At 47.1% G+C, this 23,541-nt stretch overlaps 1 protein-coding gene across 4 annotated transcripts in view; it reads left to right on the plus strand.

Moving 5' to 3' along the window:
* KTN1 (kinectin 1) overlaps window positions 1–21,027 on the plus strand; it is an 80,405-nt gene extending 59,378 nt beyond the window's left edge. The window contains exons 35-46 of one of the 4 annotated variants that reach the window (XM_040412586.1): window positions 4,391–4,477; window positions 9,938–10,021; window positions 11,225–11,305; window positions 12,887–12,976; window positions 13,064–13,156; window positions 14,400–14,465; window positions 14,919–15,002; window positions 16,074–16,157; window positions 17,017–17,100; window positions 17,834–17,926; window positions 18,029–18,152; window positions 20,872–21,027. In XM_040412586.1, the coding sequence (XP_040268520.1) occupies window positions 4,391–4,477; window positions 9,938–10,021; window positions 11,225–11,305; window positions 12,887–12,976; window positions 13,064–13,156; window positions 14,400–14,465; window positions 14,919–15,002; window positions 16,074–16,157; window positions 17,017–17,100; window positions 17,834–17,926; window positions 18,029–18,152; window positions 20,872–20,876 (975 nt within the window). In that variant the 3' untranslated portion in view covers window positions 20,877–21,027. The remainder of the gene's footprint in view (window positions 1–4,390; window positions 4,478–9,937; window positions 10,022–11,224; window positions 11,306–12,886; window positions 12,977–13,063; window positions 13,157–14,399; window positions 14,466–14,918; window positions 15,003–16,073; window positions 16,158–17,016; window positions 17,101–17,833; window positions 17,927–18,028; window positions 18,153–20,871) is intronic. The other 3 variants (XM_040412587.1, XM_040412588.1, XM_040412589.1) reach the window with 3 other exon arrangements.
* The last annotated feature ends 2,514 nt before the right edge of the window (window positions 21,028–23,541 follow it).

Consider the following 23,541-nt stretch of genomic DNA (forward strand, 5'->3'; position numbering starts at 1 on the left):
ACTCAGAGCAATGGCGCAAATTAGGGGTGGGCGATATAAACGATATACGATATTATCGTCATAAATTCAGGCAACTATATTGATTTTAGCTTGATCGCCATATCGCGATATATGACCACAGAGCGGTAGTGAATTTAAGAAGCTTCTCACTCACCGCTCCGTGGCCTCCCGACTCTGCACCGCACTGCAATTGCCAGGACCTTGCGTGCACACATCGTCAGCGTGCTGGCTGACGCTGTGTGTGACGTCAGGTCCCTCCCAGTGCATGCTGGGAAAAAGACGCAGTCCGTCTCCTGCGGACTCCTTTATCCAGCTGCGCACTCTGCAGGAAAGGTAAGTATATTAGCAGGGGCCTGAATCTATCAGGGGATTAGGGGGGGGAGGATGGCTATGGCATGGGGCTGATGGCGCTTGCTGGGGGACATGATGATGGTGGCAATGGCATGGGGCTGATGGCGCTGGCTGTGGGACATGATGATGGTGACAATGGCATGGGGCTGATGGCGCTGGCTGGGGGACATGGATGATATGGCAATGGCATGGGACTGAAGGCGCTGGCTGGGGGACATGATGGCAATGGCATGGGGCTGAAGGCGCTGGCTGGGGGACATGATGGCAATGGCATGGGGCTGATGGCGCTGGCTGGGGGACATGGTGGCAAACTGGCGCTGGCTGTGGGACATGATGGTGGCAATGGCATGGGGCTGATAGCGCTGGCTGTGGAACATAAAGATGGTGGCAATGGCATGGGGCTGATGGCGCTGGCTGGGGGACATGGATGATATACAGAAGAAAATAATATATCGATATATCGCACATGCTGATTTTAGGCCATATCGCCCAGCCCTAGTGCAAATGCAAGAAACACACGGCCAGATGATATATCCCTCACTGTCAATCAAGGGGGGAGGGTCTCTTGAGTAGCGCGGCCAGCTCCTCGCTGCTCAAGAAATCTTTTATGAATGAGTCGATTGGTATGAAATGATTTTCTCGTCTCTACTGTCAGCGAAAAAGAACTTTCTTGAGCATAGTCAGAATCAGCAGAACTGTATGCAGCTGGTCCTGCTCTCCGCTGAGAAGCGGATACGGTGGCATCCAGTTCCAGTGCTCTGTGAGCTGAACAGCGATACGCTGTAACGAACCACCAGAGAGATTTTTGCAGGTGGTGCTGATGGTTAGTTAACTCCTCCTTTAGATCCTCACTGTTCGGACGCCTGGCCCTTAGAATCACATTGGGGCCTATGCAGTGCAGGTCTCAGAGCGAAGGAAGCCTCCTGAGATCAACCACTTATGTGCCGTTGAAGTCTCTCTGGCACAAAATTTCAGGGCCAGCCATCCAAGCAGTGAGGATGTCTGTCCCTGTCTATCAAGCCATGAGGGGGAGTAGTGATGTGGAAGGGGATGAGGTGAAGTTGTGCTCCGAGGGGCTAGCCCAGCCCTTGGGTGCTCCGTTTGCCTCATTTGCATACAAATAAAAGTAACTATTATTCTACAAAGGTATATCCGTTGTCAGCAATAGAGGGCGAATCTTATATACCAGGTTCAAACCTAATGAGTAGTATGCCTGGTTTAGTAGGGTTGATCATGGAGACAGATACGGTACGGCCACGCACGGCAGGTCCGCAGTGGATTTTCTTCAGAGGAAGATCCACAGCCTGTTGGTCTGAAATCCTAATTTAGCTGTGGATTTCGGTGCATAAATGCTATGGATTGCCCCAGATTTCATCCTCTGGAAAGATTTCACAATGAAATCGGCATGGCAGAGCGTGTGGATGAGATTTATTATAATTTTTTTCTTTAAATTCGCCCAATTTGCTGCTACGGAAAATGCTGTGGCTGTTCTGCATGCAATTCTACTCGCTGCATTTACCCTAAAGATGTGCCAAATTTATTCCAGTGCCTCAGGCTGGATGCTAAATTTGGTGCAGCTTGCTGGCCAGTCTTGTCTTGCTTTACGCAAACTATTTTGGTGCACGGTGTCGCATTTTAAGACGCGCTCCTTGTCTAATGCATCCCAGAAAGAGAGTCCTGAACACGTAATAAATGTGCTGCTCGGCAGGTGCACCAGTTTTTTGCTTCTGGTGCATTTAGCTTAGTACATCTCCCCCTCACGACATCACCAGCCGCAGGTTCTACTCTTACATTTTTTTAAGTGTTTTTTATTTGTTTGTCTTATTTTTATACATTTTCTAAACCTGTAAATGAAACCTGCTGAGGATGTTCTTCTGCGTTCTGATTATTAACCTTTTTTTTCTCCCCTGTTTGGTGGATTGGATTCTGCTCTTTTTCTCTGAAAACTTTACTCTTTTTCACAAGTCATTAGGCCAATGTTTTTCACACGAATGTTCCCCCCTGAAAGTAGCGTTTCAAATTGGACTGTGAAAATAAGAACCTCCCATCACAGACACGGCACAATGCGATCACGCAAGGATGGTCTATGGCCGTTCCCACAGAGTGACGTCCGCAGGCATCGACTTTGCTCCTTTTTGTGAGACAAAAGCTTAGAGATGAAATAAAGAGCGCTTCATCCTTAAAGGGAATGTGTCATCAGAAAATGACCTGCTGTTTAAATCATGTTTGTAGGTAAATGTATTTTTAAAAGATTTTGGGTGAGTTTTTTTATTTTCAAAGTCAATAACTATATTTAAAGGGGTTCTGCACTTTCATTTAACTGATGATCTATCCTCTGGACCTTCTGACACCCGGGACCCCCGCCGATTAGCTGTTTGAGAAGGCAGCGGCGCTCCAGCAGCGCCGCGGCCTTCTCACGGTTTACCGCCGGGCCGCCGGCCCACTGACGTCACGACTAGTATCAACTAGTGTGGGCGCGGCTAAGCTCTGTTCACTTGAATGGAGCTTAGCCCCGCCCACGCTAGTTGATACTAGTCGTGACGTCAGTGGGTCGGCGGCCCGGCGGTAAACAGTGAGAAGGCCGCGGCGCTGCTGGAGCGCCGCTGCCTTCTCAAACAGCTGATCGGCGGGGGTCCTGGGTGTCGGACCCCCGCCGATCAGGAGCTGATGATCTATTCAGAGGATAGATCATCAGTTAAATGAAAGTGCAGAACCCCTTTAAACAAAAAACAACAAAAGATAAATTCCTGCACTTCTTGCACTGGCTACAAAGCCTAATAGACTCCACATCTTGGTCTGTGCAGATCACTTTACAGCAGTTATCTGCTCATCATAGGCAGGGCTAGTGATATATCACCTGTATATAGATAACACAGGATTCCCCTTTCACAATAGGTTATATCACGGCTTATCTCCTCTGCATAGGTCACAGAGCTCCGATGCTCTCCCTTGCACTGCGCAGCATAGCACAGGGCAAGGCCTTTTTCTGCAGATGCGGTGTCGCCCCGGGCTCTGCTAGGCGGAGTTTTCGCCTAGCAGTGTTCCCAGTGACATCACTGCCACTAATGGGCGGTCATTATTGCCGGTGATGTCACTGGGAAGCCTCCGCCTAGCAGCGTGAAAATGTGCACAAACAGCCCTTGCCCTGCTCGTTGCAGGGCAAGGGGGTACATCGGAGCATAAAATTGGGGGCTGGAGGGGTGGAAAATGGGTTATTGTCCGGGTTCAGAACCCCTTTAAGAACAGCTCAAGCAAGATGGCTGCCCCCCATGATCATGTTAAAAACTTAGAATAAAAAAAAGATAAAAACAGGTTGGGAGCAAAAGAATATGTGTTGCTATCTGGTTTTAACTTGGTGAAAACATTTCGTTGGCACATTCCCTTTAGAGAGGAGCTCTTATCTCTCCTGACAGGTCTCTTTTTTAGTAACTATTGCATTACCCATGTTATAACAGCACTATGTTGTGCCATTCCTCTATTATTCCTAAATAAATTGCTAGCCGTTTGCAGTGGGTGTTATCAGTTGGGGGGTGTCCCTGCACAGTCTGACAGCACTGATTATATAGTGTCACACTGTGCAGGGGCACACACCCAGCTGGACCTTGCTTGTGGGTGGTGAGGTGTCCTTAAAGAGGGCATAGCCATACACCAAAGCTACAGACCCTTCTTTCTTGGGATTCCAGGAGGCTAGCCCCCCAACAATGATAAAGTGACGGCACATCCTAGTGATCTGCCATCACTTTACAAAATCGGGATTGCCCCTTTAATTTGAGATCTTTTTAATGGACTTTCCTGCTGATGGGTCAGCTAGGCCTTTTTGCTCACAAATCGGATTCACTTTACCTCCTCAAAGCTGACGCGTTGCAAGTCACCTGTGTGGGATCTTCCATATGTCTGGCGTGTGAAGCGCTGGCGCAGTCTGGTGGATTTGGGCAAGAGAGATCTCCGTCAGCCCCTTCTAATTGAACTTGCTGAATGAACTATGAAGACGTTTTTAGTATCTGGGTCAACTGAAATAACTCTTTCTAAAAACAATTAGGACCTTCGGGAGAAAAACTGGAAAGCAATGGAGGCATTGGCATCAACTGAAAAAATGCTACAAGAGAGAGTCGGCAAGACCGCCAAGGTTGTAATGCTACCGGTGGGGGACGTAGCGCAGATTGTACCCGGGCACGGCTGCTCTGTCTGCTGACTCTTAGCTCGGTTTCTGAGATGGTGGAATGGATTTTTATAAAGCTGCATGCCGATGCTGCCAAGATGAACCAAAGTCCGCGCCTGCCCCTTAAAGTGAACGTCCACCGGTTTAATGAGGTCATATCTTAAGGCGTATTCCACTTAAAACAAGTCCTCTCCTATCCACTTTATAACGGACCGGTAGGGCTCTAACTGCTGGGACCCCCACCATTCGCAAAAACAGGGGCCCTGTGCACTGCCAATCAATTCATCACTATGGGACTGCTGGAGGTAGCATTGCGTGCCTATCTCCGACCGTTCCATAGAGTTTGAATAGAGCGGCAGCAGGCATGCTCGAACTGCCACTCCATACAGGGGAACGGGACCTGTGGACTTGTAATCGTGGAGGTGCCTGTATGTTATGCCGTATCCAGTGGATAGGGGATAACTTCTAACTGGAGTAATCCTTTGATCTATATCATTATAGCACCCAGGGCTTGGTTTTTCTGATATGGAGCTTCAAATTCCCACCATATAGTTATAAAATATGACATTCTGTCTGCCTGCAGCCACCACTGGAGGGAGCTTTAGAGCCAAAAATATACTATTATGCTTTAAATGGGTATTCCCATCTTGTAGTTAGTTGGTAGGATACACAATCGCATTTTGATAACTGGGGGTTGCACTTCTGGAACCCTCACCAATCCTGAGAATGCAGGGGCCGCATGGCCAGTTTCGTGGTCGGTCCCTTTCTAAGTTTTTCCAGTACAGCGGTGTTCCCGGCTACCTTGCTGTTCAGGGGTCTGCAGCGCAGCGTTGACCTGAAATTATCTGCAGAGCGGGTGACTGGGATGAGGCTGTACAGTGAAATCAGGTGAAGGGGATGCCGTGCTACACTAGCTCTGTCTCCCTTCATTCTCCTAGAGATGTGCCATCACTATACAAGATCGGGATACCCTTTTAAACTCAATAATAAGACAGTATACATTCAGCTCCCTCTAGTGGCGGCTGCAGGAAGCCAGCTTGTGATATACATATATACGGGTTTTGGACCTCTGAGTCGGACAATACTGAACCTGCACTAAAAGCATAACGTGATAATAAAAGGTGGAGGTTCCCTTTAAATGAGGTGAAGGGGATGAAGCGCAACACTAGAGCTTGTGCCTCCTTAAAATTATTTTATGAAATTGCTCTGAATTTAAGAAATAAGAACATGGCGTGATGATATAAGGCGGAGGTTCACTTTAAATCCCAGGATATTAAGCGGGCAACAATAATCCGGGTATCGGATCTTAACCATCATGACTGGGCATTTGATGCACCCAACCAAATGTCATGCAGGTATTGACCAATACTCCAGTATTGCAAGACCTTTGTGTGTAGTTGGAAAAATAGATTCCCCACCTCCATGAATTAGCGGGACTGAGGGCAGGATCGGCATGCAGTTCTTCCCACGAGAATACCTAGTTAAAGCGACAGCCAGAGCAGTCGTGCACGGACCAGTCACTAGTGCGGTGAGGTAGCAGAGGCGCCGCGCGTCCTCGGGGTCTGTACTGCCTCATCACTAGTGGGGGTAACAAAGCGAAGCCTTGATTGGCTGCGGACAAGAACCTCCCAATCATAACTGTATGTTCCTCCTGTCTCTTCTATCCTGACTTTTTTGCTCATCTGTCTCTTTTGTGTTTTTGTTTCCTCATGGGCATGCCAGCGTTCTTGTGTGTGGTGTGACGTCAGCAGAGGCCGATCTGTACCATTAACGTCTTTGCCGCGTGCATGCAATGGCCGTATACCGCGTGCAAAATGTAACCGGGTCCCTGTGGGACTGATAGAGCGCTGTGCACACCAGCCACATTAAGAGAGCGGTGGACAGACTTGTGCACTACTACTCCATTCATCGGGGGGGGGGCTTGGGGACAATGAAATGACAGATTTGACTATGAGCAGCATTGTGCAGCCTGCTAGGTGCTCCCATCTACACAGGAACTGTGGAAACTGTGGGGTGCAAAATTCGTCTAAGAGTCTATTCACACGTCCGTAAGTGTTTTGCGGATCCACAAAACACGGACACCGGCAATGTGCATTCCGCAATTTGCATACCGCACATCGCCGACACTATAATAGAAAATGCCTAATCTTGTCCGCAATTGCGGACAAGAATAGGACATGTTCTATTATTTTTTAGCGGAAGCACGGATGCGGAAGTGCGGATCCACAAATGCGGATGCGGACAGCACATTCCGGCCCCATTGAAAATTAATGGGTCTGCACCCGTCCTGGAAAATTGTGGAACGGATGCGGACCGATTTTGCGGACGTGTGAATGGACCCTAAGGCCGCTTTCACACTAACGCTCCGGATGCATTCAGTGAAACTCTCCCCATTTTGCAAGCAAGTTCAGTCAGTTTTGTCTGCAATTGCTTTCAGTGTTTCTTTTTTTTCCGCACGGGTGCAATCCGTTTTGATGCGTTTTTCACACTCGTGAAAAAAAACCTCAAGGTTTACAAACTACATCTCCTAGCAACTATCAGTGAAAAAAGCATCGCATCCCTAAGGCCCCTTTCACACGGGCGAGTATTCCGCGCGGATGCGATGCGTGAGGTGAACGCATTGCACCCGCACTGAATACCGACCCATTCATTTCTATGGGGCTGTTCAGATGAGCGGTGATTTTCACGCATCACTTATGCGTTGCGTGAAAATCGCAGCATGCTCTATATTCTGCGTTTTTCACGCAACGCAGGCCCCATAGAAGTGAATGGGGTTGCGTGAAAATCGCAAGCAAGCGCGGATGCGGTGCGATTTTCACGCATGGTTGCTAGGTGATAGTCTATTCACTGTATTATTTTCCCTTATAACATGGTTATAAGGGAAAATAATAGCATTCTGAATACAGAATGCTTAGTAGGTGATCAATTGAGGGTTAAAAAAAAAAAAAAAAATTAACTCACCTTCTCCTCTTGTTCGCGTAGTTCCCGGTCTCTTCTTTACTTCTCAAAAGATGAAAATACCGGCTAGGACCTGTAGTGACGTCAGATCACATGCTCCAATCACATGGTCCATCACCACGGTGATGTACCATGTGATTGGAGCATGTGATCTGACGTCACCAAAGGTCCTTTAGCCCACAACTCATAATTAAAGAAGTAAAGAAGAGACGGGAACTACGCGAACAAGAGGAGAAGGTGAGTTAATTTTTTTTTAACCCTCAATTGATCACCTACTAAGCATTCTGTATTCAGAATGCTATTATTTCCCCTTATAACCATGTTATAAGGGAAAATAATAACATCTACACAACACCTAACCCAAACCTGAACTTCTGTGAAGAAGTTCGGGTTTGGGTACCAAACATGCGCGATTTTTCTCACGCGAGTGCAAAACGCATTACAATGTTTTGCACTCGCGCGGAAAAATCACGGGTGTTCCCGCAACGCACCCGCACATTTTCCCGCAACGCCCGTGTGAAAGGGGCCTAACAGTAGCAGCACTGATTAGATAGTATGAGACACTCCACCCCTAATTGGTAACATCCAGCTGGACCTTTTTTTTTAAATGCTAGCAATTCCTTTATAACTTCTAACAGGAATAATAAAGGAATGGCGCAGCATAGTCCTAAGAATAGAGCTAGAATTATTATTCCCTGGGGAATAAGTATGTGTACAGAGCCTTAAGACGCTTCTGCCTCGCCACTTGCTCTTTTGCTGTACCCTACATCTTTCCTTTACCCCTTTACAAAAATATGGCATCTCTGCAACTGCCGCGCCTTCTACACTTTGATTGACAGGACCATGTGTGGTCACATTTACACTGCCTGTCCCTGTCAAAGAGCAGAGGGCGCAGCAGTTGCAGAGAGAGCTGAGCCTCTAGGTGTAATGGCAACGCCCCTGTTGCTCCTAGATACTCATTTGCATTTATTAAAGCATAATGAGGGCACATATGAACATGGGACCAACACAGACGCCTTCAGCTGCCAAGTGCACATGTCACAGGTCAGCCAGTGTCATAGGGACAAATCTGCTGACAGATGCCCTTTAATCAGCAGGATCCACCCCACCAGTATGCCTGAACCTGCTGAAGGCTATGTACACCTTTTGGGGTCAATATTTTTTTATTATTGCATTGTACTCATTTTGAGCTAAAAAAATCTTTTTAATTGGGCTTTATGAAAATGATGGCATCCTTTTTTCTGTACAGAGCCGAGATGCTCTAGAAGCAGCCTTTGGATTTTCTATCTTTTCCGTCAGACCAGGAGCAGACAGGCTCCTTATCTCTGCTCTCTGACCTCCTAAACACTCATTATAGCTCAGTTCTTATCTTACTGATAAGAATGTGACATAAATAAGTGTTTATGACCCGTTGGTGGTTTAGAGATGAGGTTAGATGACCGCGGCAAAGTGAAAGTACCAGTCACACAGCTAGAAGAACGGTAAACCCTCTGTGACAGAACGGCTCAATATTTTTAATAAAGGACAATTGAAAAAATTCTTTAGCCAAAAATGAGTAAGATGCAATCATAAAAAAAACAAACGCCTCCGAAGGTGTCCATAGCCTTTAAGGCTGGCCACACACATTAGCAGTCGGCCTACAACTGTCTTTCTGGGCCTCAGCCAAGTGTGCGCGTCCGTCTCTGGTGGAAGCATGTCTCCCCTGAGAACAAAAATATTGGGCATGTTGAAATCCAATCAACCTGATCCTTATCTCCCCGGAATCTGTCATCAGAGAAGTCGTGAGGTCCCATATACAGTAGGTGGGCAGCCGGTCCTGCTGAAATCCCTGGGATTGGCTGATAAACATCTAATGTGTATGGCCAGAATAAAGCTGGATTGGTAGCAGCGGCTAAAGGTGCACGCCCCATCTTAGGCTGCAGATCATTGGGGGTGAATCTAGCCTATTTCATGCATGTGTTTTTATCGTGGTGATGCATGCATGTCTGTGCTCTGTCACCGCTCTATAGATTTTCTGCACCTCGCAAGGATCAGCAGCAGGATAAAAAAGACAGGACAGATCTTCCACGACCCGTGTTTGGTGCTGGAGACCGTTGTGGTCATGCTTCATTGTGTGACCAGATAGTCTATCCCTATCCCCCCCCCACTATAGGCACCAATGTATGGATGGCGCAGGTGACAGTTGGGGATGGTTAACCCCTTTATGTAGCTACGGTCATATAACATGTCCAATAAGGAACGCCAGTGATTGCTTGCATCTAGTCTGTCCGAGTGGATGTCCCGACGTCTGAGAGGAGTTGGCAGAGGTTTCATGTGCATGCGGACGGATAATATTTTTTCCTAGCTAATGCATACGTTTGATGTCACATCCTCTACGCCATAACATCTGTGTGTTTCGCCCATGTTCCCATCTTGGATAGATTGCTTTTTCCACTTGGATGCTGATGGCGATGTCTTGTTTTGTTGCAGGAGAGACAGCAGAACACGGGGGACAATGAGGCCCGGGAAATCCTGCAGAAGATCTTCCCAAATGTGTCTGTTTCTGCTAGTTTGGTAAGAACCCAAAGTCAGGGGGTGCGTTCCCAGAGGAGGGGCGCCCCAAGGGTTACCAAGCTGGGGCTGCTAAACACCTCGCAAAATATCTAGCTGAGCTTGAACATTCATCCTATGTGCGGGTGCCATGGAAGCTTGTCAGGGTGGTTAGAAATACAAGATGCTTGGTTAGAGCAGCAGTGGCCACGTATTTAAAGGGAATATGTCGGCTCCGAGACATCCCCCCCCCCCCCCCCCCCCCCCACATACTAGATTATAGTGTAATTGGCGTCAAGTCCGGTTATGTCATTTTTATCTTCATACTCCCTTGATTTCTGACGCTGTGCTCCAACAAACCAGTAGTAAAATGCATTGAGAGGACTCCTCTTTGGGTCCTCTCCATTATGTGCGTGAGCTGAGGAGTCCTCTCCATGTATTTTACAGCCAGTTTGTCAGAGCATAGCATTGGAATGAAGATAAAAATCACATAACCGGACTTGACGTCACTTACACTATACACCTCTTACTCTATAGTTTTGGGGGTTGTTTTGGAGGTAACCTATTCCCTTTTCAAGGGGTTGTCTCATAACAGACCAGCCACCTTCTGTGGGCTCGACGGAAATAGCCGAGCCAGCACTCTGTGTTATTTCCGGCGGCCCCATAGAAAATGATTGGAGGGTGGCAGCGCTTGTGCAGTGCTCCTTTCTCGATATAGGGGATCCGTGCCAATCAGACAATGGGGGCATATCACTAGGATATGCCCCCATTGTCTGTGATGAGACCACCCCTTTAAGCCTTCTATATCTCCCTGAAGACGTTCACAGGGTGGTGCATCATCCTGCACATCATGCCTCCCTCCTGTATTGCAATGTGCCTCTAGGTTACATGTGACCTGGAAGTCTGCCGCACTAGTCTGTATTGAGCACCGGGTGGCGTATCTTTTAAGATCCTGTGCATAATCTGTGATCTGGCACCATATCAAGTGCAGTTTACCAGTCTGGTATGGTCCTATGTAAAAGCACAGCCCCCACCCTCAGTTTAGTGGGACCCGTTAAGACTTTAAAATCTGCACCTTCTATGGCTACGTTTCTGCCTCTGATTTGAGCCGAAAAGAAGAACTGATTAAAATTTCCATTACTACCATAAGGTGGCGCTGTCATATAGACATTATCATATCATCACTGTGCCCCAGTGGAGCTCACAATATTTCCTTTCCTCTATTAGAGGCATTGCGAATGGATCCAAGAGTTTGAGAAGATGGCAAAAGTCTGTTTGAATGAAAGTGGAGGCGGCGAGCAGGTTAAAGTGAGTAAAGGGGGTTTCTGTCAGGATGCACGGGTGTTGATTTGACTTGACATAATTATTCATTATTTTTCGTTATCAAGTTGGGACCAACAGCTTGTACCCCACGTAGTGAGATCCCGGACCCCACCTGCATTCATTGGAGAGCAGATGGCGTATGCTCTGCCGCTGCTTTCTACTGAAATAAATGGAAGTATGGACACCTTAAAGGAATACAAGGCTGTAATCTCTGGGGCTCTGTTTGGAGTACCTGTTGCAGATTCCATTGCCTTTGACAGAAAGAATAGAACTCCATGCAGCACGGTTTTCCCATAAACACAATCGACATTGTGTCGCAACCTGACGGACCCATTATAAGTCGGTGGGGTCCATCGATTGTCACCAGTGGGCTATGGTTTCAGTAGCGCACGTTCCTTTCAGTGGAGAATGACGGCACATCGACTCTTATTTGCCATATCTCCTCCAGGCATTCCTTTAAGGGTACTTTCACACTAGGGTTTTTATTTTCCGGTATTGAGTTCCGTCCTAGGAGCTCAATACCGGAAAAAAACTGATCAGTTTTATCCTAATGCATTCTGAATGGAGAGCAATCTGTTCATGATGCATCAGTTCAGTCCCTCTTACGTTTTTTTGGCCGGAGAAAATACAGCAGCATGCTGCAGTTTTCTCTCCGGCCAAAAATCCTGAACACTTGCTGAATCCGGCATTATTTTCCATTGAAATGCAATAATGCCGGATCCGGCCCCAAGTGTTCCAGAAAAACTGATCCATTTTTCCGGATGACAACTGGAAAGACAGATCCGGTATTGCATCAGTTTGCGTCCAGATTGCCGGATCCAGCAGGCAGTTCTGGCGACGGAACTGCCTGCAGGAATCCTCTGCTGCAAGTGTGAAAGTACCCTAAAGCACTTCTCTTGCAGATGCTTTTATTTAAAGGGGTTTGCCCGTGGTATATAAAAAAACGTGGGCAGCCCCTGCAAAAGGCCTAAAATAACAAGTGAATGTATACTCTCCTGTTTTCTCCGCTGTTTCTTTGAGCGCTGCACTCCAGCCTTCCTGCTGTTGTCATCCTCTTGGCTGCAGTGGTGACGTTCCATGCACAAGTCTCCACTGCTGCCAGTCGCTGGCCTCAGCCGTACATGGGACGTCTCTGCTGAGGCTAGTAATTGGCTGCAGCATTGACCTGTGTTCACAGGACGTCACCCCTGCAGCCAGAAAAACAAAGAGCTGTGGGGAGGACTGGAGCACAGCGCAGGTAGAAAGAGTCTAGAAAACAGGTGAGTATCCATTCATTTTATTATTTTAGGCCAATTACAGGGGGTTTCCCTTGAAATACATCCACTTATTGGACCCTCAAGATCACTAGAATGGGGATTGCTGCGTTCGTGTGGGTGAGGAGCTGCAGGGGACTCCGGACCCCTTTTCTTGTGTGGGACACCCTTCTCTTGATTCTGTGGATAGGTCATAAGTGTATTGGGGGGGGGGGGGGGCCCTCTTTAATATCATTATTAATGTAACTGCCAGTGCACCCCGGTAAGTCACTGATCTATTCCTAGTGAGCCAGATATGACTTCTGTCTTGTAGGCGTTGGAGCAGAGACTGAAGGAAGGGGAGGAAATCCATACGTTGTTGCAGCTGGAGTGTGAGAAGTACAAATCGGTCCTAGCGGAGACGGTATGTATCCTCTTTCAGTTGGCTTGCGGTTCAGGCTTTATGCGGCGTGCAGTCCTGTAGGACTTACTATTGCGTGCTTATTTGCAGGAAGGAATTTTACAGAGGTTGCAGCGTAGCGTGGAAGAAGAGGAAGGGCGGTGGAAGGTGAAGCTGGAGGAGTCTCAGAACGAGCTACAAGAGGTCTGTATAGTGAAGTCCGTGATTCTGCTGCTTTCCCTTCCTAGACAGTGCAGTACATGTACATGCAGGACAGATTGTAAGGCTGCTTTCACACTGCGCTTTGAGGTGTCTGCTTGCCGAATGCACCAGGAAAGCTCCCAGTGCATGCTTTAAATGTATCCATAGGACCACAGTCAGCTGATCGAGGCCAAAAGACTATCTTTTTGGCCTCCATTTGGGCTGGTATACTTTTTTATTTACCTTATGGAGTAGCGCAATATCTTCCACACAGTCATCTAGTAAGGAAGCGTACACCGTACTGTATACCCATGACCGTGTTTGCATGGTATCAGTGGGGTTTAGTGACCCCTACCAAACGCCAATATGAACCCGAGAGCTGTGCCCCCTTGTCTTCTGACCTGAAGAGGTTTTCACTGCGGAGTCTTTTGTCCGAATTTTCTCATTTTTGCGATTGGACTTGTAGTCTCATTGCAGTGAATAAGCGATTTCCACCGCAGTCTTTAGATCTCAAAGGGGTATAGCGGTCAGAATAGGTGCCCCCCCGCACACAAGATAACACTTGATGAGGATCTCCAAGATGTTCTCATATAGCGTCTTCTTTGAAGCCTTGCATTTTGTGCAAGAAGGCAGAACTGGGATCCCCACTAGGGTTGAGAGAACCCGAACCTCACCAGGTTCGGTGTTCAGGTTCCGTTATAACGGAACCTGAACGGAATCTGAACGGAATTCGTAGACGGAATGCAAAACAGAATCCTTTTTGCATTCCATCATAATAGAAGTCTATGGCCAAGCATGACGGATCCGTCTGGTTTCCGTTACACAGGACTCTGTTTTCTGTTCTGCATAACGTAATCCAGGACAGATCCGTAACGCTGCCCATAGGCTTTTATTATAATGGAATCCATAATGGGATTCCTTCACCGCCCGAACCCCGAACCTGTAAAGTTCGGGTTCGCTCATCCCTACTCCTGAACATTCATTGTGCATGGAATTCTGCAGCTTAGCTCCTTTCAAGGCTGTGAAGAGGATCCCTGCGGATGGACCACCCAGAAGATAGTGATGCCATATCCCACTTTGAGATGGGGCTACCCCTTTAAGACATACATATCACAGTAGTGGGTTAGATTCCCTTGTATTGGCTGGATATTATTCCTCACGACTTACATTATTTTTCCTATAGAATATTTGTTTACATGTTTATTAGCCTTTTTATTAAGGGTATACATTTCTGTTTTTCATTTAGGCAAAGTCAGCCGTTCATTCATTTGAGCAGGAGCTGGAAAAACTGAAAAGTCAGGAGTCAGAAAATGTACGTTCCAGGAATTTGTTGGGAGAGGGAATGATAGAAATCTGCTGTTCCCGGGTACCAAGTTCTATAGGTGCACCCACATTGTGCTTAAAGGGGTCATCCACCATCTAAAAAATTAAAATTAAAACTTATAAACCACCTGCAAATTTTATAATGTAATAAATAATACACATCTCTTTCTTACTCTCTACTTTCTTTATCAGTGGCCACGTGCCATCATGCTAGTAGTACAGCGCATAACCTCTGTGGCTACTGATTGGCTGCAGCGGTCACAGGCAGATCGCTTGTTAGCAAAGATCTGGAGAGACCGCCTGTGCCTATTGGAAGATGATACAGAATTCCCTTTAAACCAAGAAAAATAACTTTTAAGTTTCGAGTATTTGTGTGTATTTTATGGTGTTCCTTTAAACTAATTATTTAACTTTTTTTTTGTTTTTGTTCTTATTTTTTTAGTTGTTAAAAGAGAAGGAACATTTGGAAACAGAGCTTGAAAAGGCAGAAAATGAGAGGGCGACTTATGTGTCTGAAGTAGGAGAGGTAAATAGGGGTGAAAGTTGTTGGTTCACCTTTGGAAAGCCAAAGAATAACTTAAGCTTGTGTATTTTGGGATATTAAAGGAGTGTTGTCGAAGACTAAAAAATGTCCCCCATATGCCCGGGCCTCTCACGCTGAATCTACTCACCTGGTTCCCCGCGCCGCTCCTGGTCCCCGCACCGCCGCTGCAGCTTCTCCCCATGCGTGGATGAAAACATCCAGTGGGGGGGGGGGGGGGGGGAGAGCAGCCAATGGCGGGTGGTAACGAGCCTCCCTAGCATCACCCAGGAGGCTCGTTACCACCTGTCATTGGCTGCTCCCCCCCAACACTGGATGTTTTCATCCACGCATGGGGAGAAGCTGCAGCGGCGGTGCGGGGACCAGGAGCGGCGCGGGGAGCCAGGCGAGTAGATTCAGTGTGAGGGGCCCGGGCGTATGGGGGACATTTTTTAGTCTTGGATAAACCCTTTAAAAAGATATGCATATACACCTATATGTCCTGCAGCTTTTTCTCATCGGAAAGTTGCTGAACATTTTCTTTGATTTATGTTTCAAGATGCACTGACTGACAACCAGAATAGTGACCACTTCCATTTTAGCCCTCATCACGGTTGTCATACATCTTTCCTAGAAGAGATAATCCCTATGACAAGCAGACATCATGTACAGTATCACTATACAACTAGGTGAATTTCACATTTGCGTTGCGGTTGTCTGTGACAGTCCATGTCGGACCTGTACTTTTTATGGTTGTCGCCCAAAGGGTCAGAAAGGCATAAAAAGGTAAAAGTAGTGCTACTCGCCTCGCCAATCCCCCCCAGTGCTCCTGTTCTGAAGCTTTCCGGGCCCTTGCTGGTCCCTGCCAGTGAGTGGCTGAGGGTTTTTTTTCCCCTGTGTTTGCTGACAGCTACCAGAAAGTAGAGGCTTGCAGAGTGTCGGAACGAGAGCAGCAGGGGTTGTGAGGTTGAGCATCATGATTTATAGTTTTTTTTTTTAAATGCCATTGTGGCTCCCCTTTTTTTTGACCGCTTCAACACCGCCTAAAAAAAACACCAAATCTGAACTTCGTTCCAGCTGAAAGATCTGTTGACTGAGTTGCGGAGAAAGCTTGACGATTCATATTCAGAGGCAGTAAGGCAGAATGAAGAGCTGACCTTGGTAAGACCCAGTCCGAGCTCCCCACTACCTGTCTTCTAATCTATCCTGTTGGGTGTACCGCGGAGCTCTCCCTCTGTCAAGCGCTTCCGACTCTGCTTGTTCTACCTTAATACAACACCATCCGTGTCCTCATAGAAATCTGACGTGGTTCACACATTGCATGCATTAAGAGCTTGTTTCACTCGGCGAGATTGCTTTAACCAACGGGCAAGCCGGCGAGGCCTTCAAATTGCTTGGTTATTGATTGCTGGCGGCCGCGGTTTTGTGGGTAAACCTCAAACCTCACCCCTGCAAATATTTCAAAACCTTGGGCCAACCAGCACATAATCAATTTGAAAACCCCCGCCGGATTGGGTGATTTAAAGAAACATGCCAAAAAGGAGATTGGGCTATCGGAGCTTTCTGCATCCTTGTAACCTTACTTACTTCGGGGGTGGCTGCGTTCTAGCCTTGTGACGTCTGACCCAGTGCTGTGTGCAAGCCGCAGTGGAATGGGTGATGTGTGGCATCTCCATCCTCTGTATTGCATCACACATGGTGAGCAGGGTGGCACATGACATGCTCCCCATGGCACCGGGTCAGGCAGAATGGGGCTGGGCACTGGTTTGAGACAAAAGAGCTGCTAATCCTGGAGCATTGAAGCACTGCAGCAAGTAAATTCTGGGCAGTGATTGTCTGGGTGTCTGCCAGCGACCATGCGCAGCATCTCATTCAGACCAGAGTGCTGTCTACCTAACATCGAGTGCCTGGACTATTTAACATGAATTTAACCTGACCGTTTTCTTTTAAATACTTTTACGCCCCCGATTCTTGTTTATGTGGTAGTAAATCTTCGTTCCTTCTCTTCTAACCTCAACAGCTGAAGACTCACCTGAATGAAACGTTGCAGAAATTAGAAGTGGAACAGTCTGAAAGGCAGAAAGTGGCAAGTGACTTACACGAGGTAAGCAACTTTTTGCAGCACATTTTACTTTTTCTTTTTTTTTATTATTTTGTTTCCTTTCCTGCAGTACTTGTAAGGGTGGGTTTTCACATCACGTTTTGGCCATTCCTTTAAAGTATACATTGCAAAAAAGCGTAGCACACCGCGCTTTTCTATCCTTCAGGATTCGGTTAAAAAAATAAAATGTATACTTTTTTTTTTTTTACAATGGAACTCCATGGTGAACGGGTGCCACTGTACGGGCATCAGTCTGAGTCATCCGTTAACGTATACTTTTTTTGTATATATTAAACGAATGGCAAACATGTGAACCCAGCCTAAGTCTCTGATCCGTCAGAAGAACATAAAAATAAAAAAACAGGTCCTTTTATTTTTAGCAGCCGTTTTAGTCATTTCCAGCTGAGATCTATCATTTTAGATGAAAAAAAGGAAGTACTTCATGAAGTACTTCAGATCTCAGACAGAAATGGCTAAAATGGATGCAAAATTAGCATAACTGATGCTCAAAATAAAGGATTTTTATTTTTGTTTCTGATGAATCAGAAGAATGAAATGCAGAGCGGTGATGTGAACCTGGTCATGTCCTGGTGCTCACCAAGAACTGGGGCTAGTAGGGTTTGTGTCAAAAACAATTTTAGATGGTAATCTTCTAACCATTCATCAGGGCCTCACACTGTCCACTTTTCGCATACAGGTTTTGTTTTTCACTGTGAATGGGTTTTCTTCTCTGCAGGCTCAGAAATCTCTAGATCTCATTCAGCTAGAAATCCTCAAAGGCAACGGTGACTTTAATGTCATAGAAAATAGTGATATTTCCCCAGAATTGGTAAGTGCGGCCGCAGATTACAGGGTTTAATATCCTGGCCTAAGATGGTCCTTTTAGTCTTCTCCTTGTACACTTGAACTTACCTACGTGCGTTTACCCCAGGATGAGCAGCAGAAGAAGGAGAAAATATCCTCAAGTTTAAGCCAGAGAGTGACGCAAGTACAGCAGCGCATTCAGGCGGTGAACCAGCAGCTCACAAAGGGACAAGAACACTTTCAAATAATAGGTAATTGAAGCTCTGATGAAGCAATTCCTGTGAATCCGATTCAGCTGCAATGGCCAACTTTGTCATCCATGGTCAGGTTCGGTCCCTTCTGGCTCATGAAGGGGGTTCTGGAGTAGTAGACACCACAATCGGTGCCCTAATAGGTCATTGTGGGACAACCTGTTTAAGAAGTATCTAACCATATCTGGGTTATACCTATGTGAGGGCACCTGAAGGTCTAGCAATAGCCATGATGCCCACCATATCAAAGCCTTTGAGATCAAGATGGTCACTGATGGTTATGGGAATTCTTTAAGTCCAAACCACATACATTGATGATGGTACACTGGCTCCATATTGACGGTATACATGGCCTGCACCAGTACTATACAGAGGCAAGTCCTCATGCAGGTCCATAGGACCTAAACAATCAATCCTCTCTTGTTAAGAAGGTTGCTGGTGCACGGCTCACTGGTGCAGGTTTCGCGCCAAGCAATTTTTCATAACCGATGTGATACCCTTTAAATCCAATTTCCTGCAGGGTGATCTAACATCATAACTATATTACAACCACACATTATTGCAATCTAACGCATTGTCTTCCTGTAAATTATACTGGAGATAATAACATTGCTTCTCTGAAGTTCCTGAATCCCCAGTGCAGAGCATTATATCAAAGCCTTATCTGCCCAGCCTCCCCATTTATGTCCTATCACCCAGAAACAAGCAGCCACTAATATATAGATGCCCCCCATCTGTCCTGTAATTAATGTCGGCGATCGGCCTTTCTGATTTCTGTGCAGGGTTCGCCTGTAATTAGGATGAGGCTTAAGCGAATGTTCCTCGAGCCTAAGATTACTCCTCGTGCCCCGTAATACTGGTAGAACAGGCTCATGCAATGTTCTGCTCTAGGCGACCAGCGTAGTTACCAACATTCTTTTGTTGCACAGATCGGTGCAAAAGCAGAGATGCTGCTACATGGGCAACACAGATACTGACTGCGCATGCACTGCTGACATCTGGGTACACCTGGAAGTGAGGCAGCACATGCACAGTTGGTATCTGCGCTGCTCCGGTAGCGGCAAAGCCTCTGCCCTTGCACCGATACTCAGTGCCGCAGCACAAGCGATATTTTGAACGAATTTAACTCCTTAAATTCAAGTCGCTTTTTTTTAGACCCTACTCTGGGACAGCCTGCTTTTGCCCTGCAAATTTGGGACTTTTAACACCTATGTAACCAGGTAGATTGAGTTCTCTAATTTTTGTACAGCACTTCAGGAAATTCACATGAAATGTCTTAACCGCCATCTCTCCCGATCCCCTTTGGTACAGCGCTCTGCTTTGCCTGGAAGTCACATGGAGAGTGAATGGAGGTGCAGGGCACATGCTTGAAATGTCACTCCATTAGAACAGGCAAACTGGACCCCTGTTCTAAGAGTCGGTGGGAGTCCCAGCAGTCGGACACCCACTGATCAGTTAGTGATTCCCTATCCCAGTGATGGCGAACCTTTTACAGACCGAGTGCCCAAACTGCAACCCAAAACCCACTTATTTATCTCATCCTGCCAACACAGCAATTTACCCTGAATACTACAGTCCAGTATAGTATATCTTCCAAGTACTTTATCACTGAGCTATAATAGCTGCCTACATTCAGTGCGCTGCCTGTGCTGTTCATAGCGCGCCATGTGCTGATGAATGGCAGGAAAAGTCTAAGGCATATTGGTACACCATAGACTTTTTCCGGGGTGCGGGTGCCCACAGAGAGGGCCGCCTCTGGCACCTGTGCTATAGGTTCGCCACCACTGCCCTATCCTATGGATAGGGGATAACTCTTACCCTTGGCACATCCCCTTTAAAGGGGGTTTCTGATAATTTAAAGATTTTGAAGCCAGTCATTGGCGGGAGTGGTGCATGTGACCATGCCCATGCACCGCCGGGACAAAACCGTGCTGGGACCAAAAGATGGAGACAGCGGATGTGATGTGGAGCAGGATGAAGCTTCTGTTTTAGGTGGCAGGCTGCGGGCACTTGCTTAAAAATCATTATAACTAGAAAACCTCTTTAAAGGGTTTGGCCCATCCCATACATTGGTGGCACATCACTAAGATGTGCCACCAGTGTCTGATGGGTACAGGTCCCAACACTGGGACCCACACCTTTCTCTAGAACGGAGCCTGCAAAGTGAAGGAGAGCGGACTGTGCGTGGGCGGCCGCCCACCATTCATTTCTGCGGGAGTGCCGAAAAGGCGCTCGACTATTTCCAGCAGCCCCATAGAAGTGAATGGCGCACTGGCCGCCAATTTGTTTCTATGGGACTTCCAAACATTTTTCAGCACTCCCATAGGAATGAATGGCCGGTGGCTGCGCATATGCGGCTCTCTCTCCTTCACTTTGCGGGCTCTGTTCTAGAGATAGGTGCAGGTCCCAGAGGTGAGACCTGCGCCTATCGGACATTGGTGGCATGTCCTAGCGATCTATACCACCAATGTGTGAGATGGGGGCAACCTCTTTAAGTTTAAAAACGAGTACAGACAAAAAGCGGACCATAGCAACCAGTCAGTTTCCTTTGGTTGCTATGGCCATACCCTTGCCCAACAACCAATCAGATCTGTTCTTTAGTTTAAGTTGCCTTAAAAGCTTGTGTTTTATTGGTTGCTAGGAAAGTTGTTGTTTTTTTTTATATATCTTTATATAAACTGACAAACTTTATTGACAAACTGTTTGTCTCTCTCCCCAGGATGAAGCCACCAAGGGATTTCTCCATTGAGGAAGTAGTGGAAGGCATTGTAATTAAAACAAAAATTGCCAAAATTAAAGCCTTATTTATGTCTTCACCCTTTCTACTTTGTCAGAAACACTGAACAGAGCGACATCTTTTCTAATTCTTGTTAAACTACTGATTTAAAACAGGACGCTAATAATAAATAAAAAAAATTCAATAAAATAAAAAAATTTACAAAAAGTGACGCTCCGCAGACAGTTTAGTTTTATAGCAAAATAAAACGGAATAAAAAAAACCTATTTGGATATTTAGCTCTTTACATTCCTGAAGCTGCAGTAAAGACGTGTACGTACCTTTTTTTTCTCTTTTTTTTTTTTTTTTTTGTTCAGTACAGATTTATTCAGAAGATTCATCTATGATAAAGCCGATGTATTAAATATATATCCTTTTATTACAGACGTTGTACACTGTTTTACTTAAAATCCACTTTGGGAGTAGAGTTGCATCTTGATTTCAACCACAAATAAAGCACTCCTTTTTTTTTTTTTTTGTTGCTAATGTTTTTCTTTTATGTTGTCAGATGTTGAAGGGCGGGGGTTGGGCAGAGGGACTACTAAAGGGGGTTGTCCCCCGTGTCCCTATCCAACTACTAATCAATAGAATGGGGACCCATGTGCCTCCATTTGAATGGAGCCGTGTGTCTGTCGTATTTAGGGATGCCGGAGATGACCGGGTACAAATGCTTGCTGTTTCTGAAGGTAGGTTACAGAAACCATGAGAACCGGGGGCTACATTGGCGAGGTGTAGAACGTCCTCTATGGACCCCTTTAAGAACAGACCTTAAAATTTAAAGGGCATCTGTCAGCAGATCTGTCCCTATGACACTGGCTGACCTGTTACATGTGCGCTTGGCAGCTGAAGGCATCTGTGTTGGTCCCATGTTCATATGTGTCCGCATTGCTGAGAAAAATAATGTTTCTCACTTGTATCATTGGGGGACACAGGACCATGGGTATAGCTGCTTGCTGCCACTAGGAGGCGACACTAGGCTAAAAAGTGATAACGCCTCCCTTGCCGCCTATACCCCCTCTAGCCTAGAGAGAGCACATCAGTTTTTAGCTTGGGGTCGTGGGAGGCAAACCTCCCTGCTTAGCAGGGTGGCCTTTTTTTTATTTTATTCATTTTGTTATTTTTCACAGATTTCATGGATGGGGCACAGGAACGCTTGCGTCCCTGTCTCCCTGGGAGGCTGGCCGGTGTTGCTTGTTCCACCGCCCTGTCTCCCCCAAGAAGACAAAGCGGACCAGGGCAGCCTCGCTCCCCTGCTTCCCGCCAGCAAGAGGGCCACCTCCTCTCCAGCCCTTCTCTGCCCGGACCCCTGTCGCCTGGTGCCAGCATTTTAGATCCTTTCTCCCCACCCCTCCGATCTAATATCAAGCAAGGGACATTAGAAACTACCGCTTACTGCACTCCGTTCCGTGCCCCCCTTTTGTCAGACCGGGCAGGCTCCCCGATCGGCCTAGCACCGCACCTTTAGTCAGGTATACATCTTGGGCGCCTGTTCGTACCGTTCTGGGTACCTCCATTTTCCGGCGGCGGAGCGGAGATCCCGGTCGGCCGTGCTCCACAAATCTAGGCCCCGGCTTTGTTCAGGCCTACCGCATTTCTTCCCGACCGCGCTGTTTTTATCCTGGCCCACGGGGTGGGCTTCCGCGGCCAGTGGGCACAGGCAGCCTCATTCATTGCACCGATCCAGGTACCGCTGTGTTCAGCTGGCGGTGAGTTCCGGTTGGCCTGCATGAAAAACTTTAGTTCCCTCAGGTATGGGGGGGGGGGGGCGGGCTCATCTTCTGGTGCGAATTCTCCCCGGGAGCCAGCTGGCTCCTCCCCGGTCTTTGGACAGTTAACCCTTCCTACCCAGCCACATCTTTGAGACCGATGACAAGATTACCCTTACCCTGGGTTTCTATCTGAAGGCACTTTAATATTGCAGTATGCAGCCTTTCCTGCCCCTTGTCCATTTGAGGTTAGGTCCTCATCCCCAAAAAAATTTGAACAACATTTTTAATAGAAAAGTGCACCCATACAGGTCCCGCCCTCCTCACAGAGCTTTCTATGCCCAGGGCCTGTTCCCGATCAGTGGAGGATTCCTAACAGTTTCCAATCCGCCCTCTGGGGCCGTTTGGTTGATATTGCTCCAACTGCGAAACATCCACTGGAGTATATCTGAACGATTCCCAATCCACCCTACGGGCAGTTTGGTTGATAGTACTCCACCTGCGCAAAGCCAGTGGAGTACATCTGAAGGGTTCCCAATCCCCCCTCCGGGGCCGTTTGGTTGATATTGCTCTAACTGTGCAAAATCCAGTGGAGTACATCTGAAGGATTCCCAATACACCCTACGGGCAGTTCGGTTGATAGTGCTCCACCGGCGCAAAGCCAGTGTAGTGCATCGGAAGGATTCCCAATCCGCCCTCTGAGGCCGTTTGCTTGATAATGACCCAACTGTGCAAATCCAGTGGAGTATTTCTGAAGGATTCCCAATCCGCCCTCCCGACCGCTTGGTCGATAACGCTCCACCCGCAAAATTCAGTGGCCTATATCTGAAGGTTTCACAATCCGCCCTCTGAGGCCGTTTGGTTGATAATGCTCCAACTGCGCAAATCCAGTGGAGTACATCGGAAG

Source organism: Bufo bufo, chromosome 11, assembly GCF_905171765.1.
Source record: "Bufo bufo chromosome 11, aBufBuf1.1, whole genome shotgun sequence".
Taxonomy (NCBI): Eukaryota; Metazoa; Chordata; class Amphibia; order Anura; family Bufonidae; genus Bufo; species Bufo bufo.